The sequence below is a fragment of the Nerophis ophidion genome, linkage group LG28 (assembly GCF_033978795.1).
Source record: "Nerophis ophidion isolate RoL-2023_Sa linkage group LG28, RoL_Noph_v1.0, whole genome shotgun sequence".
NCBI classification, from domain to species: domain Eukaryota; kingdom Metazoa; phylum Chordata; class Actinopteri; order Syngnathiformes; family Syngnathidae; genus Nerophis; species Nerophis ophidion.
In genome coordinates this window covers 32847386-32869955 of record NC_084638.1, presented here as the reverse complement: position 1 = coordinate 32869955, position 22570 = coordinate 32847386, and the positions used below count along the sequence as shown (strand labels likewise).

General features: G+C 38.8%; 1 protein-coding gene across 2 annotated transcripts in view; it reads left to right on the top strand.

The window, feature by feature from the left end:
• The window catches only part of bpnt2 (3'(2'), 5'-bisphosphate nucleotidase 2), a 39542-nt gene that overhangs the window by 1174 nt on the left and 15798 nt on the right, over positions 1 to 22570 (top strand). For both annotated transcript variants that reach the window (XM_061891478.1, XM_061891477.1), the window contains exons 2-6: positions 4577 to 4646; positions 6089 to 6235; positions 13596 to 13755; positions 13822 to 13917; positions 17367 to 17528. In XM_061891478.1, coding sequence (XP_061747462.1) covers positions 4577 to 4646; positions 6089 to 6235; positions 13596 to 13755; positions 13822 to 13917; positions 17367 to 17528 — 635 coding nt within the window. The remainder of the gene's footprint in view (positions 1 to 4576; positions 4647 to 6088; positions 6236 to 13595; positions 13756 to 13821; positions 13918 to 17366; positions 17529 to 22570) is intronic.

Here is a 22570-nt window from a genome sequence, read left to right as displayed (position 1 = left end):
ACAGATAATGATACTCTTACACAGGTAATAATACTCTTACACAGGTAATACTCTTACACAGGTAATAATACTCTTACACAGGTATTAATACTCTTACACAGGTAATAATACTCTTACACAGGTAATACTCTTACACAGGTAATACTCTTACACAGGTAATAATACTCTTACACAGGCAATAATACTCTTACACAGATAATGATACTCTTACATAAATAATACTCTTACACAGGTAATACTCTTACACAGATAATGATACTCTTACATAAATAATACTCTTACACAGGTAATACTCTTACACAGATAATGATACTCTTACACAGGTAATACTCTTACACAGGTAATAATCTTACATAAATAATACTCTTACACAGGTAATAATACTCTTACACAGGTAATACTCTTACACAGATAATGATACTCTTACACAGGTAATAATACTCTTACACAGGTAATACTCTTACACAGGTAATAATACTCTTACACAGGTATTAATACTCTTACACAGGTAATAATACTCTTACACAGGTAATACTCTTACACAGGTAATACTCTTACACAGGTAATACTCTTACACAGGTAATAATACTCTTACACAGGTAATACTACTCTTACACAGATAATGATACTCTTACATAAATAATACTCTTACACAGATAATAATACTCTTACACAGATAATGATACTCTTACACAGGTAATACTCTTACACAGGTAATAATCTTACATAAATAATACTCTTACACAGGTAATAATACTCTTACACAGGTAATACTCTTACACAGATAATGATACTCTTACACAGGTAATACTCTTACACAGATAATGATACTCTTACACAGGTAATACTCTTACACAGGTAATACTTTTACACAGATAATGATACTCTTACATAAATAATACTCCTACATAAATAATACTCTTACACAGGTAATACTCTTACACAGATAATGATACTCTTACATAAATAATACTCCTACATAAATAATACTCTTACACAGGCAATACTCTTACACAGATAATGATACTCATACACAGGCAATACTCTCACACAGGCAATACTCTCACACAGGCAATACTCTTACACAGGTAATAATCTTACATAAATAATACTCTTACACAGGTAATAATACTCTTACACAGGTAATACTCTTACACAGATAATGATACTCTTACACAGGTAATACTCTTACACATGTAATACTTTTACACAGATAATGATACTCTTACATAAATAATACTCCTACATAAATAATACTCTTACACAGGTAATACTCTTACACAGATAATGATACTCTTACATAAATAATACTCCTACATAAATAATACTCTTACACAGGTAATACTCTTACACAGATAATGATACTCTTACACAGGTAATACTCTTACACAGGTAATACTCTTACACAGGCAATACTCTTACACAGGCAATAATCTTACATAAATAATACTCTTACACAGGTAATAATACTCTTACACAGATAATGATACTCTTACACAGGTAATACTCTTACACAGGTAATACTCTTACACAGATAATGATACTCTTACATAAGTAATTCTCCTACATAAATAATACTCTTACACAGGTAAGACTCTTACACAGGTAATACTCTTACACAGATAATGATACTCTTACATAAATAATACTCTTACACAGGTAATACTCTTACACAGGTAATAATACTCTTACACAGGTAATAATACTCTTACACAGGTAATACTCTTACACAGGTAATAATACTCTTACACAGGTAATACTCTTATACAGATAATGATACTCTTACATAAATAATACTCTTACACAGGTAATAATACTCTTACACAGGTAATACTCTTACACAAGTAATACTCTTACACAGATAATGATACTCTTACACAGGTAATATTCTTACACAGGTAATACTCTCACACAGATAATGATACTCTTACATAAATAATACTCCTACATAAATAATACTCTTACACAGCTAATACTCTTACACAGGTAATACTCTTACACAGGTAATACTCTTACACAGATAATGATACTCTTACATAAATAATACTCTTACACAGGTAATAATACTCTTACACAGGTAATAATACTCTTACACAGGTAATACTCTTGCACAGGTAATACTCTTACACAGATAATGATACTCTTACACAGGTAATACTCTTACACAGATAATGATACTCGTACATAAACAATACTCCTACATAAGTAATACTCTTACACAGGTAATACTCTTACACAGGTAATAATACTCTTACACAGGTAATAATACTCTTACACAGGTAATGATACTCTTACATAAATAATACTCTTACATAAATAATACTCTTACACAGGTATTACTCTTACACAGGCAATAATACTCTTGCACAGATAATACTCTTACATAAATAATACTCTTACACAGGTAATACTCTTACATAAATAATACTCTTACACAGGTAATACTCTAACATAAATAATACTCTTACACAGGTAATACACTTACATAAATAATACTCTTACACAGGTAATACTCTTACATAAATAATACTCTTACACAGGTAATACTCTTACATAAATAATACTCTAACATAAATAATACTCTAACATAAATAATACTCTTACACAGGTAATACTCTTACATAAATAATACTCTTACATAAATAATACTCTTACACAGGTAATACTCTTACCAGGTAATACTCTTACATAAATAATACTCTTACACAGGTAATACTCTTACATAAATAATACTCTTACACAGGTAATACTCTTACATAAATAATACTACTACACAGGTAATACTCTTACATAACTAATACTCTTACACAGGTAATAATACTCTTACACAGGTAATACTCTTACATAAATAATACTCTTACACAGGTAATACTCTTACATAAATAATACTCTTACACAAATAATACTCTTACACCTCAAATAATACTCTTACATAATACTCTTATGCTAACCCCAATCTTACATAAGTAATACTCTTACATAATACTCTTACACCTCAAATAAGTAATACTCTTGCACAAGTCAAACTCTTACATAAGTCATACTCTTACACAAGTCATACTCTTACACCTCAAATAATACTCTTACACAAGTCATACTCTTACACCTCAAATAATACTCTTACACAAGTCATACTCTTACATAAGTAATACTCTTACACAAGTCATACTCTTACACCTCAAATAATACTCTTACACCTCGTTCAGGTAAAGATTCTTACACGTCAATAGTGTTGTGTTCAGGTAATATTCTTACACGTCAATAGTGTTGTGTTCAGGTAATATTCTTACACGTCAATAGTGTTGTGTTCAGGTAATATTCTTACACGTCAATAGTGTTGCGTTCAGGTGAGATTCTTACATGTCAATAGTGTTGCGTTCAGGTGAGATTTTTACATGTCAATAGTGTTGCGTTCAGGTAAGATTCTTACACATCAGTAGTGTTGCTTTCTTCCACCTCAATGGTGTTGCTTTCAGGTGAGATTCTTACATTCCTCTTTGCAGCATCTCTCAAGCTCCATCAGATTGGATGGGAAGTGTTTCTTTTCAGCCAGGATGTCTCTGTACATTGCTGCATTCATCTTTCGCTCTATCATGACGAGTCTCCTGTTTCCTGCCACTGGAAAGCATCCCCACAGCATGATGCTGCCACCAGCATGCTTCACTGTCATCCCCACAGCATGATGCTGCCACCAGCATGCTTCACTGTCATCCCCACAGCATGATGCTGCCACCAGCATGCTTCACTGTCATCCCCACAGCATGATGCTGCCACCAGCATGCTTCACTGTCATCCCCACAGCATGATGCTGCCACCAGCATGCTTCACTGTCATCCCCACAGCATGATGCTGCCACCAGCATGCTTCACTGTCATCCCCACAGCATGATGCTGCCACCAGCATGCTTCACTGTCATCCCCACAGCATGATGCTGCCACCAGCATGCTTCACTGTCATCCCCACAGCATGATGCTGCCACCAGCATGCTTCAGTGTAGGGATGGTATTGTCCTGGTGATGAGTGGTGCCTGCTTTCGTCCCAACATGACACTTCAATCTTTGTCTCATCAGACAGAGAATTGACTTTCTCATGGTCGCCTGAGAGTCTTTCAGGTGCAAGGTGGCAAACTTTGGACTAAGAAATGGCAAACGTCTGGTCCCTCTGACGTGCAGGCCTGATTGCTGCACAGATGGTTCTTTTTTTTAGTTTTTTAGTACATCTGCAAAATTACAAAAATACTTTATCATTATTGGGTATTGTGTGTAGAATTTTGAGGACATACATGAACTTATTCCATTTTGGAATAAGGCTGTAAGAGAACAAAATGTGGAAAAAGCAGCCCAGAGGATGAAAGAAAAAATACCATCACGTTCAAAGGCAGTATAGTACCTTTTTATTTGGTATTTATTAGTACTGCAGTACTTTGTTAGTACCAGTATAACGTACACCCCTTGTCTGTACTGTACTTGTGCAGGCAGCTTATGATGCAACTCTGTCAATACTGCATGCACACAAACTGTTTCCGACTTAGTTTTATTAAGGTTCTTCTCAAAACTGATTTCCTTTATATCTGCAGAAAAAAAGACGTGGATCTGAGAGAACTTCTGGCTGCATCAGTGGAGGCTGCAGTTCTTGGAGGCAAAGAGGTTAAGAAATTTACTATATATATATATATATATATATATATATATATATACACACACACACACACCCACACACACACAGTGGAACCTAAAATTTTGAACAGGGTTCGTAAATCAAAAAGTTTGTATGGTGAAAAAAATTCCTCCATATAAAAATCATGCAGACTATAAGACGCTACTACTTTCCTACACTTTAAATCCTGCGGCTTATAAAATGGTGCAGGTAATATTTAGATTTTTCTTTGCTGACGGTCATAATACAAATGGTTTAAAAGAAAAAAGGGGCAAATTTACTGAAAATGTGTGTTATTGTTTGAGCTATGCTATGACGCCATATTTTGGAGGAGTTTGCTCACTTGCAGTGCTCCTCTGTTTAGAGCTTTGAACTTGCAGTACAATGTAAGTTGTCTATAGCGTTTCTACTCGTATGGATTCTTCAGTCATCACACCAATCTACGTTTGTACGTTTTTCAATATAACTAAAACTATTCTCACTCACCAAAGCGTCCCATGTGTGATGTCTGTAGTAGTGTTTTTATGCATATTTGTATCTGTTATCGTAATGTAATGAAGCTAGTGTCGTTAGCATTAGCTAATATGCTAACAATAGAAGTATGTAAATAAACATTTACAAAATATTTCTGTGTAAATAACAAATTTCACAACATATATATCTGTCGCTTATAGTCCAGTGTGGCTAATATATGGAACATACTTTTTTCTTGTAAATTTTAGTGGGTGTGGCTTATATACCGGCGTGCTCTGTCGTCTGGTCAATATGTATAATGGCTTCGGGCCTGGACACAATACCAAGTGCTATACAGTATTGTATATCAAACACACATAACAAGGACGTAATGCCTCTTTATTAACCGGCCATAACCACCACCTGAACTGTCCTGTTGCCAACACTCGTACATACGCCCTCACAAACCATCAGAAATCACAACATTTGTTAACTATTAACAATCATATTGCTTGTGTGCGTGCGCATACTACAATCACAACTACTTCCAATCAGTCGTACCCTAGTGTATACTGCTTTTTCTGTACCCTAGTGTATACTGCTTTTTCTGTACCCTAGTGTATACTGCTTTTTCTGTACCCTAGTGTATACTGCTTTTTCTGTACCCTAGTGTATACTGCTTTTTCTGTAACCTAGTGTATACTGCTTTTTCTGTACCCTAGTGTATACTGCTTTTTCTGTAACCTAGTGTATACTGCTTTTTCTGTAACCTGGTGTATACTGCTTTTTCTGTAACCTAGTGTATACTGCTTTTTCCGTAACCTGGTGTATACTGCTTTTTCTGTACCCTAGTGTATACTGCTTTTTCTGTAACCTAGTGTATACTGCTTTTTCTGTACCCTAGTGTATACTGCTTTTTCTGTAACCTAGTGTATACTGCTTTTTCTGTAACCTAGTGTATACTTCTTTTTCTTCTTAGGTGAAAAAGGTGCGTGAGGAAAACAGTCTAAAGGAGAGATCAAAGGGCAAGACAAAGGAGGGGGAGAATGAGCTTCTGACCATGGGTGACCTGCTCTCACATAGAAAGATGTACAACCTTATTAGGAACACCTTCCCTGAAGTCACGGTAAGTGCACACAATCCTTTTGTTGGCAGATTTTGCCATTTCAAGCTTTTCATCAGCGCAATATTCACAATGTACACTATCACAATGTACAATATTCACAAAGTACATTATCACAATGTACATTATTACAATGTACAATATTCACAAAGTACACTATCACAATGTAAATATTCACAATGTACAATATTCACAATGTACACTATCACAATGTACAATATTCACAAAATACACTATCACAATGTACAATATTCACAATGTACACTATCACAATGTACAATATTCACAATGTACACTATCACAATGTACAATATTCACAATGTACACGCTCATTGGCAAATATGACGGACAATTACATCAGACTATCAAAATATTACAAGTAGCAATTTAATATGTCATTCTTTTTTTCAACGTCCTATTTTCATGCATTTCTGAACAAACACAAGCAATCAATAATCAATCTGTGATATACAATACTAAAAGAAAATACAACAAATCCTTTTCAACTTATATTCAATTGAATAGACTGCAAAAACAAGATATTTCATCTTCACTCTGACAAACTTTGTTCTTGTTTGCAAATATTCGCTCATTTGGAATTTGATGGCTGCAACATGTTTCAAAAAAGCTGGTACAAGTGGCAAAAAAGTTGAGGAATGTTCATCAAAGACTTATTTGGAACATCGCACAGGTGAACAGGCTAATTGGGAACAGGTGGGTGCCATGATTGGCTATAAAAGCAGCTTCCATGAAATTCTCACTCATTCACAAACAAGGACGGAGCGAAGGTCACCACTTTGTCAACAAATGCCTGAGAAAACAACATTTCTCAAGCAGCTGTTGCAAGGAATTTGGACAAGAGCAGGCAATCACAACAACCTGCCAAACACTTGTAAACAAGAGCAGGCAATCACAACAACCTACCAAACACTTGTAAACAAGAGCAGGCAATCACAACAACCTACCAAACACTTGTAAACAAGAGCAGGCAATCACAACAACCTGCCAAACACTTGTAAACAAGAGCAGGCAATCACAACAACCTACCAAACACTTGTAAACAAGAGCAGGCAATCACAACAACCTGCCAAACACTTGTAAACAAGAGCAGGCAATCACAACAACCTGCCAAACACTTGTAAACAAGAGCAGGCAATCACAACAACCTGCCAAACACTTGTAAACAAGAGCAGGCAATCACAACAACCTGCCAAACACTTGTAAACAAGAGCAGGCAATCACAACAACCTACCAAACACTTGTAAACAAGAGCAGGCAATCACAACAACCTGCCAAACACTTGTAAACAAGAGCAGGCAATCACAACAACCTGCCAAACACTTGTAAACAAGAGCAGACAATCACAACAACCTGCCAAACACTTGTAAACAAGAGCAGGCAATCACAACAACCTACCAAACACTTGTAAACAAGAGCAGGCAATCACAACAACCTGCCAAACACTAGTAAACAAGAGCAGGCAATCACAACAACCTGACAAACACTTGTAAACAAGAGCAGGCAATCACAACAACCTGCCAAACACTTGTAAACAAGAGCAGACAATCACAACAACCTGCCAAACACTAGTAAACAAGAGCAGGAAATCACAACAACCTGCCAAACACTAGTAAACAAGAGCAGGCAATCACAACAACCTGACAAACACTTGTAAACAAGAGCAGGCAATCACAACAACCTGCCAAACACTTGTAAACAAGAGCAGACAATCACAACAACCTGCCAAACACTAGTAAACAAGAGCAGGAAATCACAACAACCTGCCAAACACTAGTAAACAAGAGCAGGCAATCACAACAACCTGCCAAACACTTGTAAACAAGAGCAGACAATCACAACAACCTGCCAAACACTAGTAAACAAGAGCAGGCAATCACAACAACCTGCCAAACACTTGTAAACAAGAGCAGGCAATCACAACAACCTGCCAAACACTTGTAAACAAGAGCAGACAATCACAACAACCTGCCAAACACTAGTAAACAAGAGCAGGCAATCACAACAACCTACCAAACACTTGTAAACAAGAGCAGGCAATCACAACAACCTGCCAAACACTTGTAAACAAGAGCAGGCAATCACAACAACCTACCAAACACTTGTAAACAAGAGCAGGCAATCACAACAACCTGCCAAACAATAGTAAACAAGAGCAGGCAATCACAACAACCTGCCAAACACTTGTAAACAAGAGCAGGCAATCACAACAACCTGCCAAACAATAGTAAACAAGAGCAGGCAATCACAACAACCTGCCAAACACTTGTAAACAAGAGCAGGCAATCACAACAACCTGCCAAACACTAGTAAACAAGAGCAGGCAATCACAACAACCTGCCAAACACTTGTAAACAAGAGCAGGCAATCACAACAACCTGCCAAACACTTGTAAACAAGAGCAGGCAATCACAACAACCTGCCAAACACTAGTAAACAAGAGCAGACAATCACAACAACCTGCCAAACACTTGTAAACAAGAGCAGGCAATCACAACAACCTGCCAAACACTAGTAAACAAGAGGAGGCAATCACAACAACCTGCCAAACACTTGTAAACAAGAGCAGGCAATCACAACAACCTGCCAAACACTTGTAAACAAGAGCAGGCAATCACAACAACCTGCCAAACACTAGTAAACAAGAGCAGGCAATCACAACAACCTACCAAACACTTGTAAACAAGAGCAGGCAATCACAACAACCTGCCAAACACTTGTAAACAAGAGCAGGCAATCACAACAACCTGCCAAACACTTGTAAACAAGAGGAGGCAATCACAACAACCTGCCAAACACTAGTAAACAAGAGCAGGCAATCACAACAACCTACCAAACACTTGTAAACAAGAGCAGGCAATCACAACAACCTGCCAAACACTTGTAAACAAGAGCAGGCAATCACAACAACCTGCCAAACACTTGTAAACAAGAGCAGGCAATCACAACAACCTGCCAAACACTTGTAAACAAGAGCAGGCAATCACAACAACCTGCCAAACACTTGTAAACAAGAGCAGGCAATCACAACAACCTGCCAAACACTTGTAAACAAGAGCAGGCAATCACAACAACCTACCAAACACTTGTAAACAAGAGCAGGCAATCACAACAACCTGCCAAACACTAGTAAACAAGAGCAGGCAATCACAACAACCTGCCAAACACTTGTAAACAAGAGCAGGCAATCACAACAACCTGCCAAACACTTGTAAACAAGAGCAGGCAATCACAACAACCTGCCAAACACTAGTAAACAAGAGCAGGCAATCACAACAACCTGCCAAACACTTGTAAACAAGAGCAGGCAATCACAACAACCTGCCAAACACTTGTAAACAAGAGCAGACAATCACAACAACCTGCCAAACACTTGTAAACAAGAGCAGACAATCACACTAATTCAAATGATAATGCAGAAGAAAGTTGAGGTATGTCAAAAGTTAATTGCAGTGTGAAGTGTAGTCGACATCCCAAACAGGTATAAATGATAACTGCTGGATATGCTTTGGTCACTTTTGGAAGCCCTGTTTTGTGTGTTTGTGTAGGTCTTACTAATCATCCACGCCTTCTCCTTAAGTATCCAACTGTTTAAATATTTGTCTTCAAGTCAAACATCACCGCTGGGTTTTTTTCCCCAGTCACGGTCCAAAATAAACTTCCTAAACATTGCAGTCCTCGCCCTCATTTATGGCGGTTAATTGATTCATTATAAGGCTTATATTTTCCTCTATTTTCAAGAAGTTTTCTAACACTTTGAGAGCACTTCAGACATGAAATAACACTCTTTGACCTCTTTTCACAGTTATTTTTATCCTATATAGCCAGATTCTCAAACTGTGGTACTCAGGCTCCATCTAGTGGTAGGCCAATGAATCACTTAATGAAATATTCAAACACAGTATTACTGTTCAAACTATAATGTTACAGTGGCCAGAGATATAAAATATACTAGCTAATGACAACATTTGCCTTGTTTTATATGAATATTTAGGCCTACTACGCTGCTGTATTTTAATGTATTGCCATCTAGTGGCCAATACATCATTTTTTAGTTTATGTAGTCATTTTTATGCTTGAAAATGCTTAATTTAGAACGCAAGAAATATAGATTGTTTTAAAAAAGTGTTCTTCACCAAAAAATTGAAATTTTGTTGTTGTTTTGATAACCTGTAATTTTTATAATTTTACAAATGATATCAAAAGAAGGCTTGAAATATCTTGAGTTGTATGTGATGAAACTTTGTCATGTATTAATTTCAGCTTGTAGATGTAATTGCTGGAATAAACCAACCTTTGCACAATTGATGGAAATTGATATTGTTTATGACCTATGGAAAAGAAGGATCAGAACAGCATGTATTATATTTCAAATGTAACCTTTCTCTGAATATAATCCCTCATCTTTCAAGTCAGAAAGGAAAGGAAATGTCAACACAAGCGTGGAAAACAAACAATGTCAACAAAATTGAACACTTAACAATAATCTCTTAAAAATAAGGAATATGTAAGACATGCTTGATAAAGGAGTGCAAAGTGTGAAAATGTAAAGCTGGGAAGAAGTATTGTCTGCAGGTTTAGTGGCAGGAAGTTCCAGCCGTGCTGTAAAAGGTGAGCTAAGCTGGTGTGTTATTAGTGCATCATTTACACACCACATTGGTCGGACTATGCTCCTTTAAAATAAACAAAGCTGGTGTGTTATTAGTGCATCATTTACACACCACATTGGTCGGACTATGCTCCTTTAAAATAAACAAAGCTGGTGTGTTATTAGTGCATCATTTACACACCACATTGGTCGGACTATGCTCCTTTAAAACAAACAAAGCTGGTGTGTTATTAGTGCATCATTTACACACCACATTGGTCGGACTATGCTCCTTTAAAACAAACAAAGCTGGTGTGTTATTAGTGCATCATTTACACACCACATTGGTCGGACTACGCTCCTTTAAAAAAAACAAAGCTGGTGTGTTATTAGTGCATCATTTACACACCACATTGGTCGGACTACGCTCCTTTAAAATAAACAAAGCTGGTGTGTTATTAGTGCATCATTTACACACCACATTGGTCGGACTATGCTCCTTTAAAATAAACAAAGCTGGTGTGTTATTAGTGCATCATTTACACACCACATTGGTCGGACTATGCTCCTTTAAAATAAACAAAGCTGGTGTGTTATTAGTGCATCATTTACACACCACATTGGTCGGACTATGCTCCTTTAAAACAAACAAAGCTGGTGTGTTATTAGTGCATCATTTACACACCACATTGGTCGGACTATGCTCCTTTAAAACAAACAAAGCTGGTGTGTTATTAGTGCATCATTTACACACCACATTGGTCGGACTACGCTCCTTTAAAAAAAACAAAGCTGGTGTGTTATTAGTGCATCATTTACACACCACATTGGTCGGACTATGCTCCTTTAAAATAAACAAAGCTGGTGTGTTATTAGTGCATCATTTACACACCACATTGGTCGGACTATGCTCCTTTAAAAAAAACAAAGCTGGTGTGTTATTAGTGCATCATTTACACACCACATTGGTCGGACTATGCTCCTTTAAAATAAACAAAGCTGGTGTGTTATTAGTGCATCATTTACACACCACGTTGGTCGGACTATGCTCCTTTAAAAAAAACAAAGCTGGTGTGTTATTAGTGCATCATTTACACACCACATTGGTCGGACTATGCTCCTTTAAAACAAACAAAGCTGGTGTGTTATTAGTGCATCATTTACACACCACATTGGTCGGACTATGCTCCTTTAAAACAAACAAAGCTGGTGTGTTATTAGTGCATCATTTACACACCACATTGGTCGGACTACGCTCCTTTAAAAAAAACAAAGCTGGTGTGTTATTAGTGCATCATTTACACACCACATTGGTCGGACTATGCTCCTTTAAAATAAACAAAGCTGGTGTGTTATTAGTGCATCATTTACACACCACGTTGGTCGGACTATGCTCCTTTAAAAAAAACAAAGCTGGTGTGTTATTAGTGCATCATTTACACACCACATTGGTCGGACTATGCTCCTTTAAAACAAACAAAGCTGGTGTGTTATTAGTGCATCATTTACACACCACATTGGTCGGACTATGTTCCTTTAAAACAAACAAAGCTGGTGTGTTATTAGTGCATCATTTACACACCACATTGGTCGGACTATGCTCCTTTAAAACAAACAAAGCTGGTGTGTTATTAGTGCATCATTTACACACCACATTGGTCGGACTATGCTCCTTTAAAACAAACAAAGCTGGTGTGTTATTAGTGCATCATTTACACACCACATTGGTCGGACTACGCTCCTTTAAAATAAACAAAGCTGGTGTGTTATTAGTGCATCATTTACACACCACATTGGTCGGACTATGCTCCTTTAAAACAAACAAAGCTGGTGTGTTATTAGTGCATCATTTACACACCACATTGGTCGGACTACGCTCCTTTAAAAAAAACAAAGCTGGTGTGTTATTAGTGCATCATTTACACACCACATTGGTCGGACTATGCTCCTTTAAAATAAACAAAGCTGGTGTGTTATTAGTGCATCATTTACACACCACATTGGTCGGACTACGCTCCTTTAAAATAAACAAAGCTGGTGTGTTATTAGTGCATCATTTACACACCACATTGGTCGGACTATGCTCCTTTAAAACAAACAAAGCTGGTGTGTTATTAGTGCATCATTTACACACCACATTGGTCGGACTATGCTCCTTTAAAACAAACAAAGCTGGTGTGTTATTAGTGCATCATTTACACACCACATTGGTCGGACTATGCTCCTTTAAAATAAACAAAGCTGGTGTGTTATTAGTGCATCATTTACACACCACATTGGTCGGACTATGCTCCTTTAAAACAAAAAAAAGTGTCATCCTATCCAGGTGACTTTTCCTCTTTTATCCACAATTTCTTCATGTTGACTTTCTCTTCTGACTTCAAACAAAGAATCAAACAAACATGATAGTTGATACTGTTACCTGGTTGGCTGTTGGCGTGTCACTCCCACTGATCAGTGATCACTTCCTGCGTTGCTAGGTAACCAGAGGGCAACTTCCGCTTTCTTCCCAGGAAGAAAGAAAAAAACTTTTGAGTGTTTTGTCGAATACATTTTTTAAATTGATATGGATTACGTGTCTATGGTGACATATATTGATGTTGTTCTGTTGCCCAGTCCTATTTAAACTAATAAAGAGCGGAAGTCGTGTCAAATAGGAGAACTCATTCAACATTTGATACTTTTTATTTGAAAGTATGCTCATTTCATTGCTGAGGTGATGTTTATATCAGCTGTAGTCCTCCTCTTGTCCACCAGGTGAACAGTGAGGAGCATGACAACATGGTGGACCAGATTGCAGTCTGGAGCCGGGACATCCCAGCCGACATTGTGGAAAAGATAGAAGGAGGCAGGAAAGTTCCTGCAGAGAGTGTGACAGTGTGGATTGACCCTTTGGACGCCACGCAGGAGTATACAGGTGGGTGTTGGATTGTGAAGTGACATCTTATTTCTAAATGCTGACCTCACCCCCCCCCCCCCCCAGAGAACCTGGTCAAGTACGTGACCACCATGGTGTGTGTGGCTGTGGACGGGAGACCTGTCATTGGGGTCATACACCAGCCCTTCACTGGCTTCACAGGTAAGCGCCCCCCCCCCCCCCCCCCCACACACACACACACACACACACACACACACAGTGTTGGAAGGTTGAAATCATGGCAGGATGTCATCCACACAGTCCATGCTCAAACACCAAATACTATAAGGTCACTAGAAACTTCTCTCACCCTTTGAGTCACTGTTGCCAGAGACCAGCTTTAAAAAAGAAGCTTTGGCTTACTTGTGTGCTTTGCTGATGTCATTAAACTTACACAGGACTCCCATGCAAAGTTAAACTTACACAGGACTCCCATGCAAAGTTAAACTTACACAGGACTCCCATGCAAAGTTAAACTTACACAGGACTCCCATGCAAAGTTAAACTTACACAGGACTCCCATGCAAAGTTAAACTTACACAGGACTCCCATGCAAAGTTAAACTTACACAGGACTCCCATGCAAAGTTAAACTTACACAGGACTCCCATGCAAAGTTAAACTTACACAGGACTCCCATGCAAAGTTAAACTTACACAGGACTCCCATGCAAAGTTAAACTTACACAGGACTCCCATGCAAAGTTAAACTTACACAGGACTCCCATGCAAAGTTAAACTTACACAGGACTCCCATGCAAAGTTAAACTTACACAAGACTCCCATGCAAAGTTAAACTTACACAAGACTCCCATGCAAAGTTAAACTTACACAGGACTCCCATGCAAAGTTAAACTTACACAGGACTCCCATGCAAAGTTAAACTTACACAGGACTCCCATGCAAAGTTAAACTTACACAGGACTCCCATGCAAAGTTAAACTTACACAGGACTCCCATGCAAAGTTAAACTTACACAGGACTCCCATGCAAAGTTAAACTTACACAGGACTCCCATGCAAAGTTAAACTTACACAGGACTCCCATGCAAAGTTAAACTTACACAAGACTCCCATGCAAAGTTAAACTTACACAGGACTCCCATGCAAAGTTAAACTTACACAAGACTCCCATGCAAAGTTAAACTTACACAGGACTCCCATGCAAAGTTAAACTTACACAGGACTCCCATGCAAAGTTAAACTTACACAGGACTCCCATGCAAAGTTAAACTTACACAGGACTCCCATGCAAAGTTAAACTTACACAGGACTCCCATGCAAAGTTAAACTTACACAGGACTCCCATGCAAAGTTAAACTTACACAAGACTCCCATGCAAAGTTAAACTTACACAGGACTCCCATGCAAAGTTAAACTTACACAAGACTCCCATGCAAAGTTAAACTTACACAAGACTCCCATGCAAAGTTAAACTTACACAGGACTCCCATGCAAAGTTAAACTTACACAGGACTCCCATGCAAAGTTAAACTTACACAAGACTCCCATGCAAAGTTAAACTTACACAGGACTCCCATGCAAAGTTAAACTTACACAGGACTCCCATGCAAAGTTAAACTTACACAGGACTCCCATGCAAAGTTAAACTTACACAAGATTCCCATGCAAAGTTAAACTTACACAAGACTCCCATGCAAAGTTAAACTTACACAGGACTCCCATGCAAAGTTAAACTTACACAGGACTCCCATGCAAAGTTAAACTTACACAAGACTCCCATGCAAAGTTAAACTTACACAAGAGTCCCATGCAAAGTTAAACTTACACAAGAGTCCCATGCAAAGTTAAACTTACACAGGACTCCCATGCAAAGTTAAACTTACACAAGACTCCCATGCAAAGTTAAACTTACACAAGACTCCCATGCAAAGTTAAACTTACACAGGACTCCCATGCAAAGTTAAACTTACACAGGACTCCCATGCAAAGAAGTGTAAATGTCATTTTATTCCACAGCTCTTATAATTTCCTTCTAACACTGTGCTAGAATAGTGTGTGTTCATGACCTCCCACCTGTTCTCTTCAAGAGATCTAACACTGTGCTAGAAAAGTGTGTGTTCATGACCTCCCACCTGTACTGCTGTTCTCTTCAATTTTATCCAACACTGTGCTATAAAAGTGTGTGTTCATGACCTCCCACCTGTACTGCTGTTCTCTTCAATTTTATCTAACACTGTGCTATAAAAGTGTGTGTTCATGACCTCCCACCTGTTCTCTTCAATTTTATCCAACACTGTGCTATAAAAGTGTGTGTTCATGACCTCCCACCCGTTCTCTTCAATTTTATCTAACACTGTGCTATAAAAGTGTGTGGTCATGACCTCCCACCTGTTCTCTTCAATTTTATCTAACACTGTGCTATAAAAGTGTGTGTTCATGACCTCCCACCTGTTCTCTTCAATTTTATCTAACACTGTGCTATAAAAGTGTGTGTTCATGACTTCCCACCTGTTCTCTTCAATTTTATCTAACACTGTGCTATAAAAGTGTGTGTTCATGACCTCCCACCTGTTCTCTTCAATTTTATCTAACACTGTGCTATAAAAGTGTGTGTTCATGACCTCCCACCTGTTCTCTTCAATTTTATCTAACACTGTGCTATAAAAGTGTGTGTTCATGACCTCCCACCTGTTCTCTTCAATTTTATCTAACACTGTGCTATAAAAGTGTGTGTTCATGACTTCCCACCTGTTCTCTTCAATTTTATCTAACACTGTGCTATAAAAGTGTGTGTTCATGACCTCCCACCTGTTCTCTTCAATTTTATCTAACACTGTGCTATAAAAGTGTGTGTTCATGACTTCCCACCTGTTCTCTTCAATTGTATCTAACACTGTGCTATAAAAGTGTGTGGTCATGACCTCCCATGTGATGGAGCCCACAGTCTTTGACATGATGCCTGGGTTAACACATTTAAAGAAGTGCAAGTCCAGTAACAAAGTGCACATTTAGGGACACGAGCAGTAAGTGAGCGAGTAGAAGAAAATAAGTACCAAAAGTCTGTGAATTTTGAAGTCCCATCTCTAATTCTAATTATTATTTTGGGCTCTCCAGCATAGACTTGTTCATTTCCCATCAACACAACTAGTGACTTTTTGAAGGCAGGATAGTAAACCTCCCTGTCAGTAATTGTTGTTTATATTACTGTTTAAATATGTAATGTTGTTGTTTATATTACTGTTTCAATATGTGATGTTGTTGTTTGTATTACTGTTTAAATATATGATGTTGTTGTTTATATTACTGTTTAAATATATGATGTTGTTGTTTATATTACAGTTTAAATATATGATGTTGTTGTTTATATTACTGTTTGAATATGTGATGTTGTTGTTTATATTACTGTTTAAATATATGATGTTGTTGTTTATATTACTGTTTAAATATATGATGTTGTTTATATTACTGTTTGAATATGTGATGTTGTTGTTTATATTACTGTTTGAATATGTGATGGTGTTGTTTAAATATGTGATGTTGTTGTTTATATTACTGTTTAAATATATTATGTTGTTGTTTATATTACTGTTTAAATATGTGATGTTGTTTATATGACTGATTGTATTGTGTGGTGTTGGTGTGTGTGACAGCCTGGGCGCTGGTGCATCATGGATCCAACATGAGTCCTCGCTCGGCGTACAGTGTTAGCCCTCCCAAGGTCATCGTGTCCCGTTCCCACTCGGGGAAGGTGAAGAGCTACATTCGGAATGCTTTTGGGAATGGAACAACAATTGTAGAAGCGGGAGGAGCAGGTGAGTGAGTTAGTTAGTAGTAGCATCTAAGACACACATGGCACAACAATTGTAGGAGCAGGTGAGTGAGTTAGTTAGTTAGTAGTAGCATCTAAGACACACATGGCACAACAATTGTAGAAGCAGGAGGAGCAGGTGAGTGAGTTAGTTAGTTAGTAGTAGCATCTAAGACACACATGGCACAACAATTGTAGAAGCAGGAGTAGCAGGTGAGTGAGTTAGTTAGTTAGTAGTAGCATCTAAGACACACATGGCACAACAATTGTAGAAGCAGGAGGAGCAGGTGAGTGAGTTAGTTAGTAGTAGCATCTAAGACACACATGGCACAACAATTGTAGAAGCGGGAGGAGCAGGTGAGTGAGTTAGTTAGTAGTAGCATCTAAGACACACATGGCACAACAATTGTAGGAGCAGGTGAGTGAGTTAGTTAGTAGTAGCATCTAAGACACACATGGCACAACAATTGTAGGAGCAGGTGAGTGAGTTAGTTAGTAGTAGCATCTAAGACACACATGGCACAACAATTGTAGGAGCAGGTGAGTGAGTTAGTTAGTTAGTAGTAGCATCTAAGACACACATGGCACAACAATTGTAGGAGCAGGTGAGTGAGTTAGTTAGTAGTAGCATCTAAGACACACATGGCACAACAATTGTAGGAGCAGGTGAGTGAGTGAGTTAGTTAGTAGTAGCATCTAAGACACACATGGCACAACAATTGTAGGAGCAGGTGAGTGAGTTAGTTAGTTAGTAGTAGCATCTAAGACACACATGGCACAACAATTGTAGGAGCAGGTGAGTGAGTGAGTTAGTTAGTAGTAGCATCTAAGACACACATGGCACAACAATTGTAGGAGCAGGTGAGTGAGTGAGTTAGTTAGTTAGTAGTAGCATCTAAGACACACATGGCACAACAATTGTAGGAGCAGGTGAGTGAGTGAGTTAGTTAGTAGTAGCATCTAAGACACACATGGCACAACAATTGTAGGAGCAGGTGAGTGAGTTAGTTAGTTAGTAGTAGCATCTAAGACACACATGGCACAACAATTGTAGGAGCAGGTGAGTGAGTTAGTTAGTAGTAGCATCTAAGACACACATGGCACAACAATTGTAGGAGCAGGTGAGTGAGTTAGTTTGTAGTAACATCTAAGACACATGGCACAACAATTGTAGGAGCAGGTGAGTGAGTTAGTTAGTAGTAGCATCTAAGACACACATGGCACAACAATTGTAGGAGCAGGTGAGTGAGTTAGTTAGTGGTAGCATCTAAGACACACATGGCACAACAATTGTAGGAGCAGGTGAGTGAGTTAGTTAGTTAGTAGTAGCATCTAAGACACACATGGCACAACAATTGTAGAAGCAGGAGGAGCAGGTGAGTGAGTTAGTTAGTTAGTAGTAGCATCTAAGACACACATGGCACAACAATTGTAGAAGCAGGAGGAGCAGGTGAGTGAGTTAGTTAGTTAGTAGTAGCATCTAAGACACACATGGCACAACAATTGTAGAAGCAGGAGTAGCAGGTGAGTGAGTTAGTTAGTTAGTAGTAGCATCTAAGACACACATGGCACAACAATTGTAGAAGCAGGAGGAGCAGGTGAGTGAGTTAGTTAGTAGTAGCATCTAAGACACACATGGCACAACAATTGTAGAAGCGGGAGGAGCAGGTGAGTGAGTTAGTTAGTAGTAGCATCTAAGACACACATGGCACAACAATTGTAGGAGCAGGTGAGTGAGTTAGTTAGTTAGTTAGTAGCATCTAAGACACACATGGCACAACAATTGTAGGAGCAGGTGAGTGAGTGAGTTAGTTAGTAGTAGCATCTAAGACACACATGGCACAACAATTGTAGGAGCAGGTGAGTGAGTGAGTTAGTTAGTTAGTAGTAGCATCTAAGACACACATGGCACAACAATTGTAGGAGCAGGTGAGTGAGTGAGTTAGTTAGTAGTAGCATCTAAGACACACATGGCACAACAATTGTAGGAGCAGGTGAGTGAGTTAGTTAGTTAGTAGTAGCATCTAAGACACACATGGCACAACAATTGTAGGAGCAGGTGAGTGAGTTAGTTAGTAGTAGTATCTAAGACACACATGGCACAACAATTGTAGGAGCAGGTGAGTGAGTTAGTTTGTAGTAACATCTAAGACACATGGCACAACAATTGTAGGAGCAGGTGAGTGAGTTAGTTAGTAGTATCATCTAAGACACACATGGCACAACAATTGTAGGAGCAGGTGAGTGAGTTAGTTAGTAGTAGCATCTAAGACACACATGGCACAACAATTGTAGGAGCAGGTGAGTGAGTTAGTTAGTTAGTAGTAGCATCTAAGACACACATGGCACAACAATTGTAGAAGCAGGAGGAGCAGGTGAGTGAGTTAGTTAGTTAGTAGTAGCATCTAAGACACACATGGCACAACAATTGTAGAAGCAGGAGAAGCAGGTGAGTGAGTTAGTTAGTTAGTAGTAGCATCTAAGACACACATGGCACAACAATTGTAGAAGCAGGAGTAGCAGGTGAGTGAGTTAGTTAGTTAGTAGTAGCATCTAAGACACACATGGCACAACAATTGTAGAAGCAGGAGGAGCAGGTGAGTGAGTTAGTTAGTAGTAGCATCTAAGACACACATGGCACAACAATTGTAGAAGCGGGAGGAGCAGGTGAGTGAGTTAGTTAGTAGTAGCATCTAAGACACACATGGCACAACAATTGTAGGAGCAGGTGAGTGAGTTAGTTAGTAGTAGCATCTAAGACACACATGGCACAACAATTGTAGGAGCAGGTGAGTGAGTTAGTTAGTAGTCGCATCTAAGACACACATGGCACACCAATTGTAGGAGCAGGTGAGTGAGTTAGTTAGTAGTCGCATCTAAGACACACATGGCACACCAATTGTAGGAGCAGGTGAGTGAGTTAGTTAGTAGTAGCATCTAAGACACACATGGCACAACAATTGTAGGAGCAGGTGAGTGAGTGAGTTAGTTAGTAGTAGCATCTAAGACACACATGGCACAACAATTGTAGGAGCAGGTGAGTGAGTTAGTTAGTTAGTAGTAGCATCTAAGACACACATGGCACAACAATTGTAGGAGCAGGTGAGTGAGTGAGTTAGTTAGTAGTAGCATCTAAGACACACATGGCACAACAATTGTAGGAGCAGGTGAGTGAGTGAGTTAGTTAGTAGTAGCATCTAAGACACACATGGCACAACAATTGTAGGAGCAGGTGAGTGAGTGAGTTAGTTAGTAGTAGCATCTAAGACACACATGGCACAACAATTGTAGGAGCAGGTGAGTGAGTTAGTTAGTTAGTAGTAGCATCTAAGACACACATGGCACAACAATTGTAGGAGCAGGTGAGTGAGTTAGTTAGTAGTAGCATCTAAGACACACATGGCACAACAATTGTAGGAGCAGGTGAGTGAGTTAGTTTGTAGTAACATCTAAGACACATGGCACAACAATTGTAGGAGCAGGTGAGTGAGTTAGTTAGTAGTAGCATCTAAGACACACATGGCACAACAATTGTAGGAGCAGGTGAGTGAGTTAGTTAGTAGTAGCATCTAAGACACACATGGCACAACAATTGTAGGAGCAGGTGAGTGAGTTAGTTAGTTAGTAGTAGCATATAAGACACACATGGCACAACAATTGTAGAAGCAGGAGGAGCAGGTGAGTGAGTTAGTTAGTTAGTAGTAGCATCTAAGACACACATGGCACAACAATTGTAGAAGCAGGAGGAGCAGGTGAGTGAGTTAGTTAGTTAGTAGTAGCATCTAAGACACACATGGCACAACAATTGTAGAAGCAGGAGTAGCAGGTGAGTGAGTTAGTTAGTTAGTAGTAGCATCTAAGACACACATGGCACAACAATTGTAGAAGCAGGAGGAGCAGGTGAGTGAGTTAGTTAGTAGTAGCATCTAAGACACACATGGCACAACAATTGTAGGAGCAGGTGAGTGAGTTAGTTAGTAGTAGCATCTAAGACACACATGGCACAACAATTGTAGGAGCAGGTGAGTGAGTTAGTTAGTTAGTAGTAGCATCTAAGACACACATGGCACAACAATTGTAGAAGCAGGAGGAGCAGGTGAGTTAGTTAGTTAGTAGTAGCATCTAAGACACACATGGCACAACAATTGTAGAAGCAGGAGGAGCAGGTGAGTGAGTTAGTTAGTTAGTAGTAGCATCTAAGACACACATGGCACAACAATTGTAGAAGCAGGAGTAGCAGGTTAGTGAGTTAGTTAGTTAGTAGTAGCATCTAAGACACACATGGCACAACAATTGTAGAAGCGGGAGGAGCAGGTGAGTGAGTTAGTTAGTAGTAGCATCTAAGACACACATGGCACAACAATTGTAGGAGCAGGTGAGTGAGTTAGTTAGTAGTAGCATCTAAAACACACATGGCACAACAATTGTAGGAGCAGGTGAGTGAGTTAGTTAGTAGTCGCATCTAAGACACACATGGCACACCAATTGTAGGAGCAGGTGAGTGAGTTAGTTAGTAGTAGCATCTAAGACACACATGGCACAACAATTGTAGGAGCAGGTGAGTGAGTTAGTTAGTAGTAGCATCTAAGACACACATGGCACAACAATTGTAGGAGCAGGTGAGTGAGTGAGTTAGTAGTAGCATCTAAGACACACATGGCACAACAATTGTAGGAGCAGGTGAGTGAGTTAGTTAGTTAGTAGTAGCATCTAAGACACACATGGCACAACAATTGTAGGAGCAGGTGAGTGAGTTAGTTAGTTAGTAGTAGCATCTAAGACACACATGGCACAAAAATTGTAGGAGCAGGTGAGTGAGTGAGTTAGTTAGTAGTAGCATCTAAGACACACATGGCACAACAATTGTAGGAGCAGGTGAGTGAGTGAGTTAGTTAGTAGTAGCATCCAAGACACACATGGCACAACAATTGTAGGAGCAGGTGAGTGAGTTAGTTAGTAGTAGCATCTAAGACACACATGGCACAACAATTGTAGGAGCAGGTGAGTGAGTGAGTTAGTTAGTAGTAGCATCTAAGACACACATGG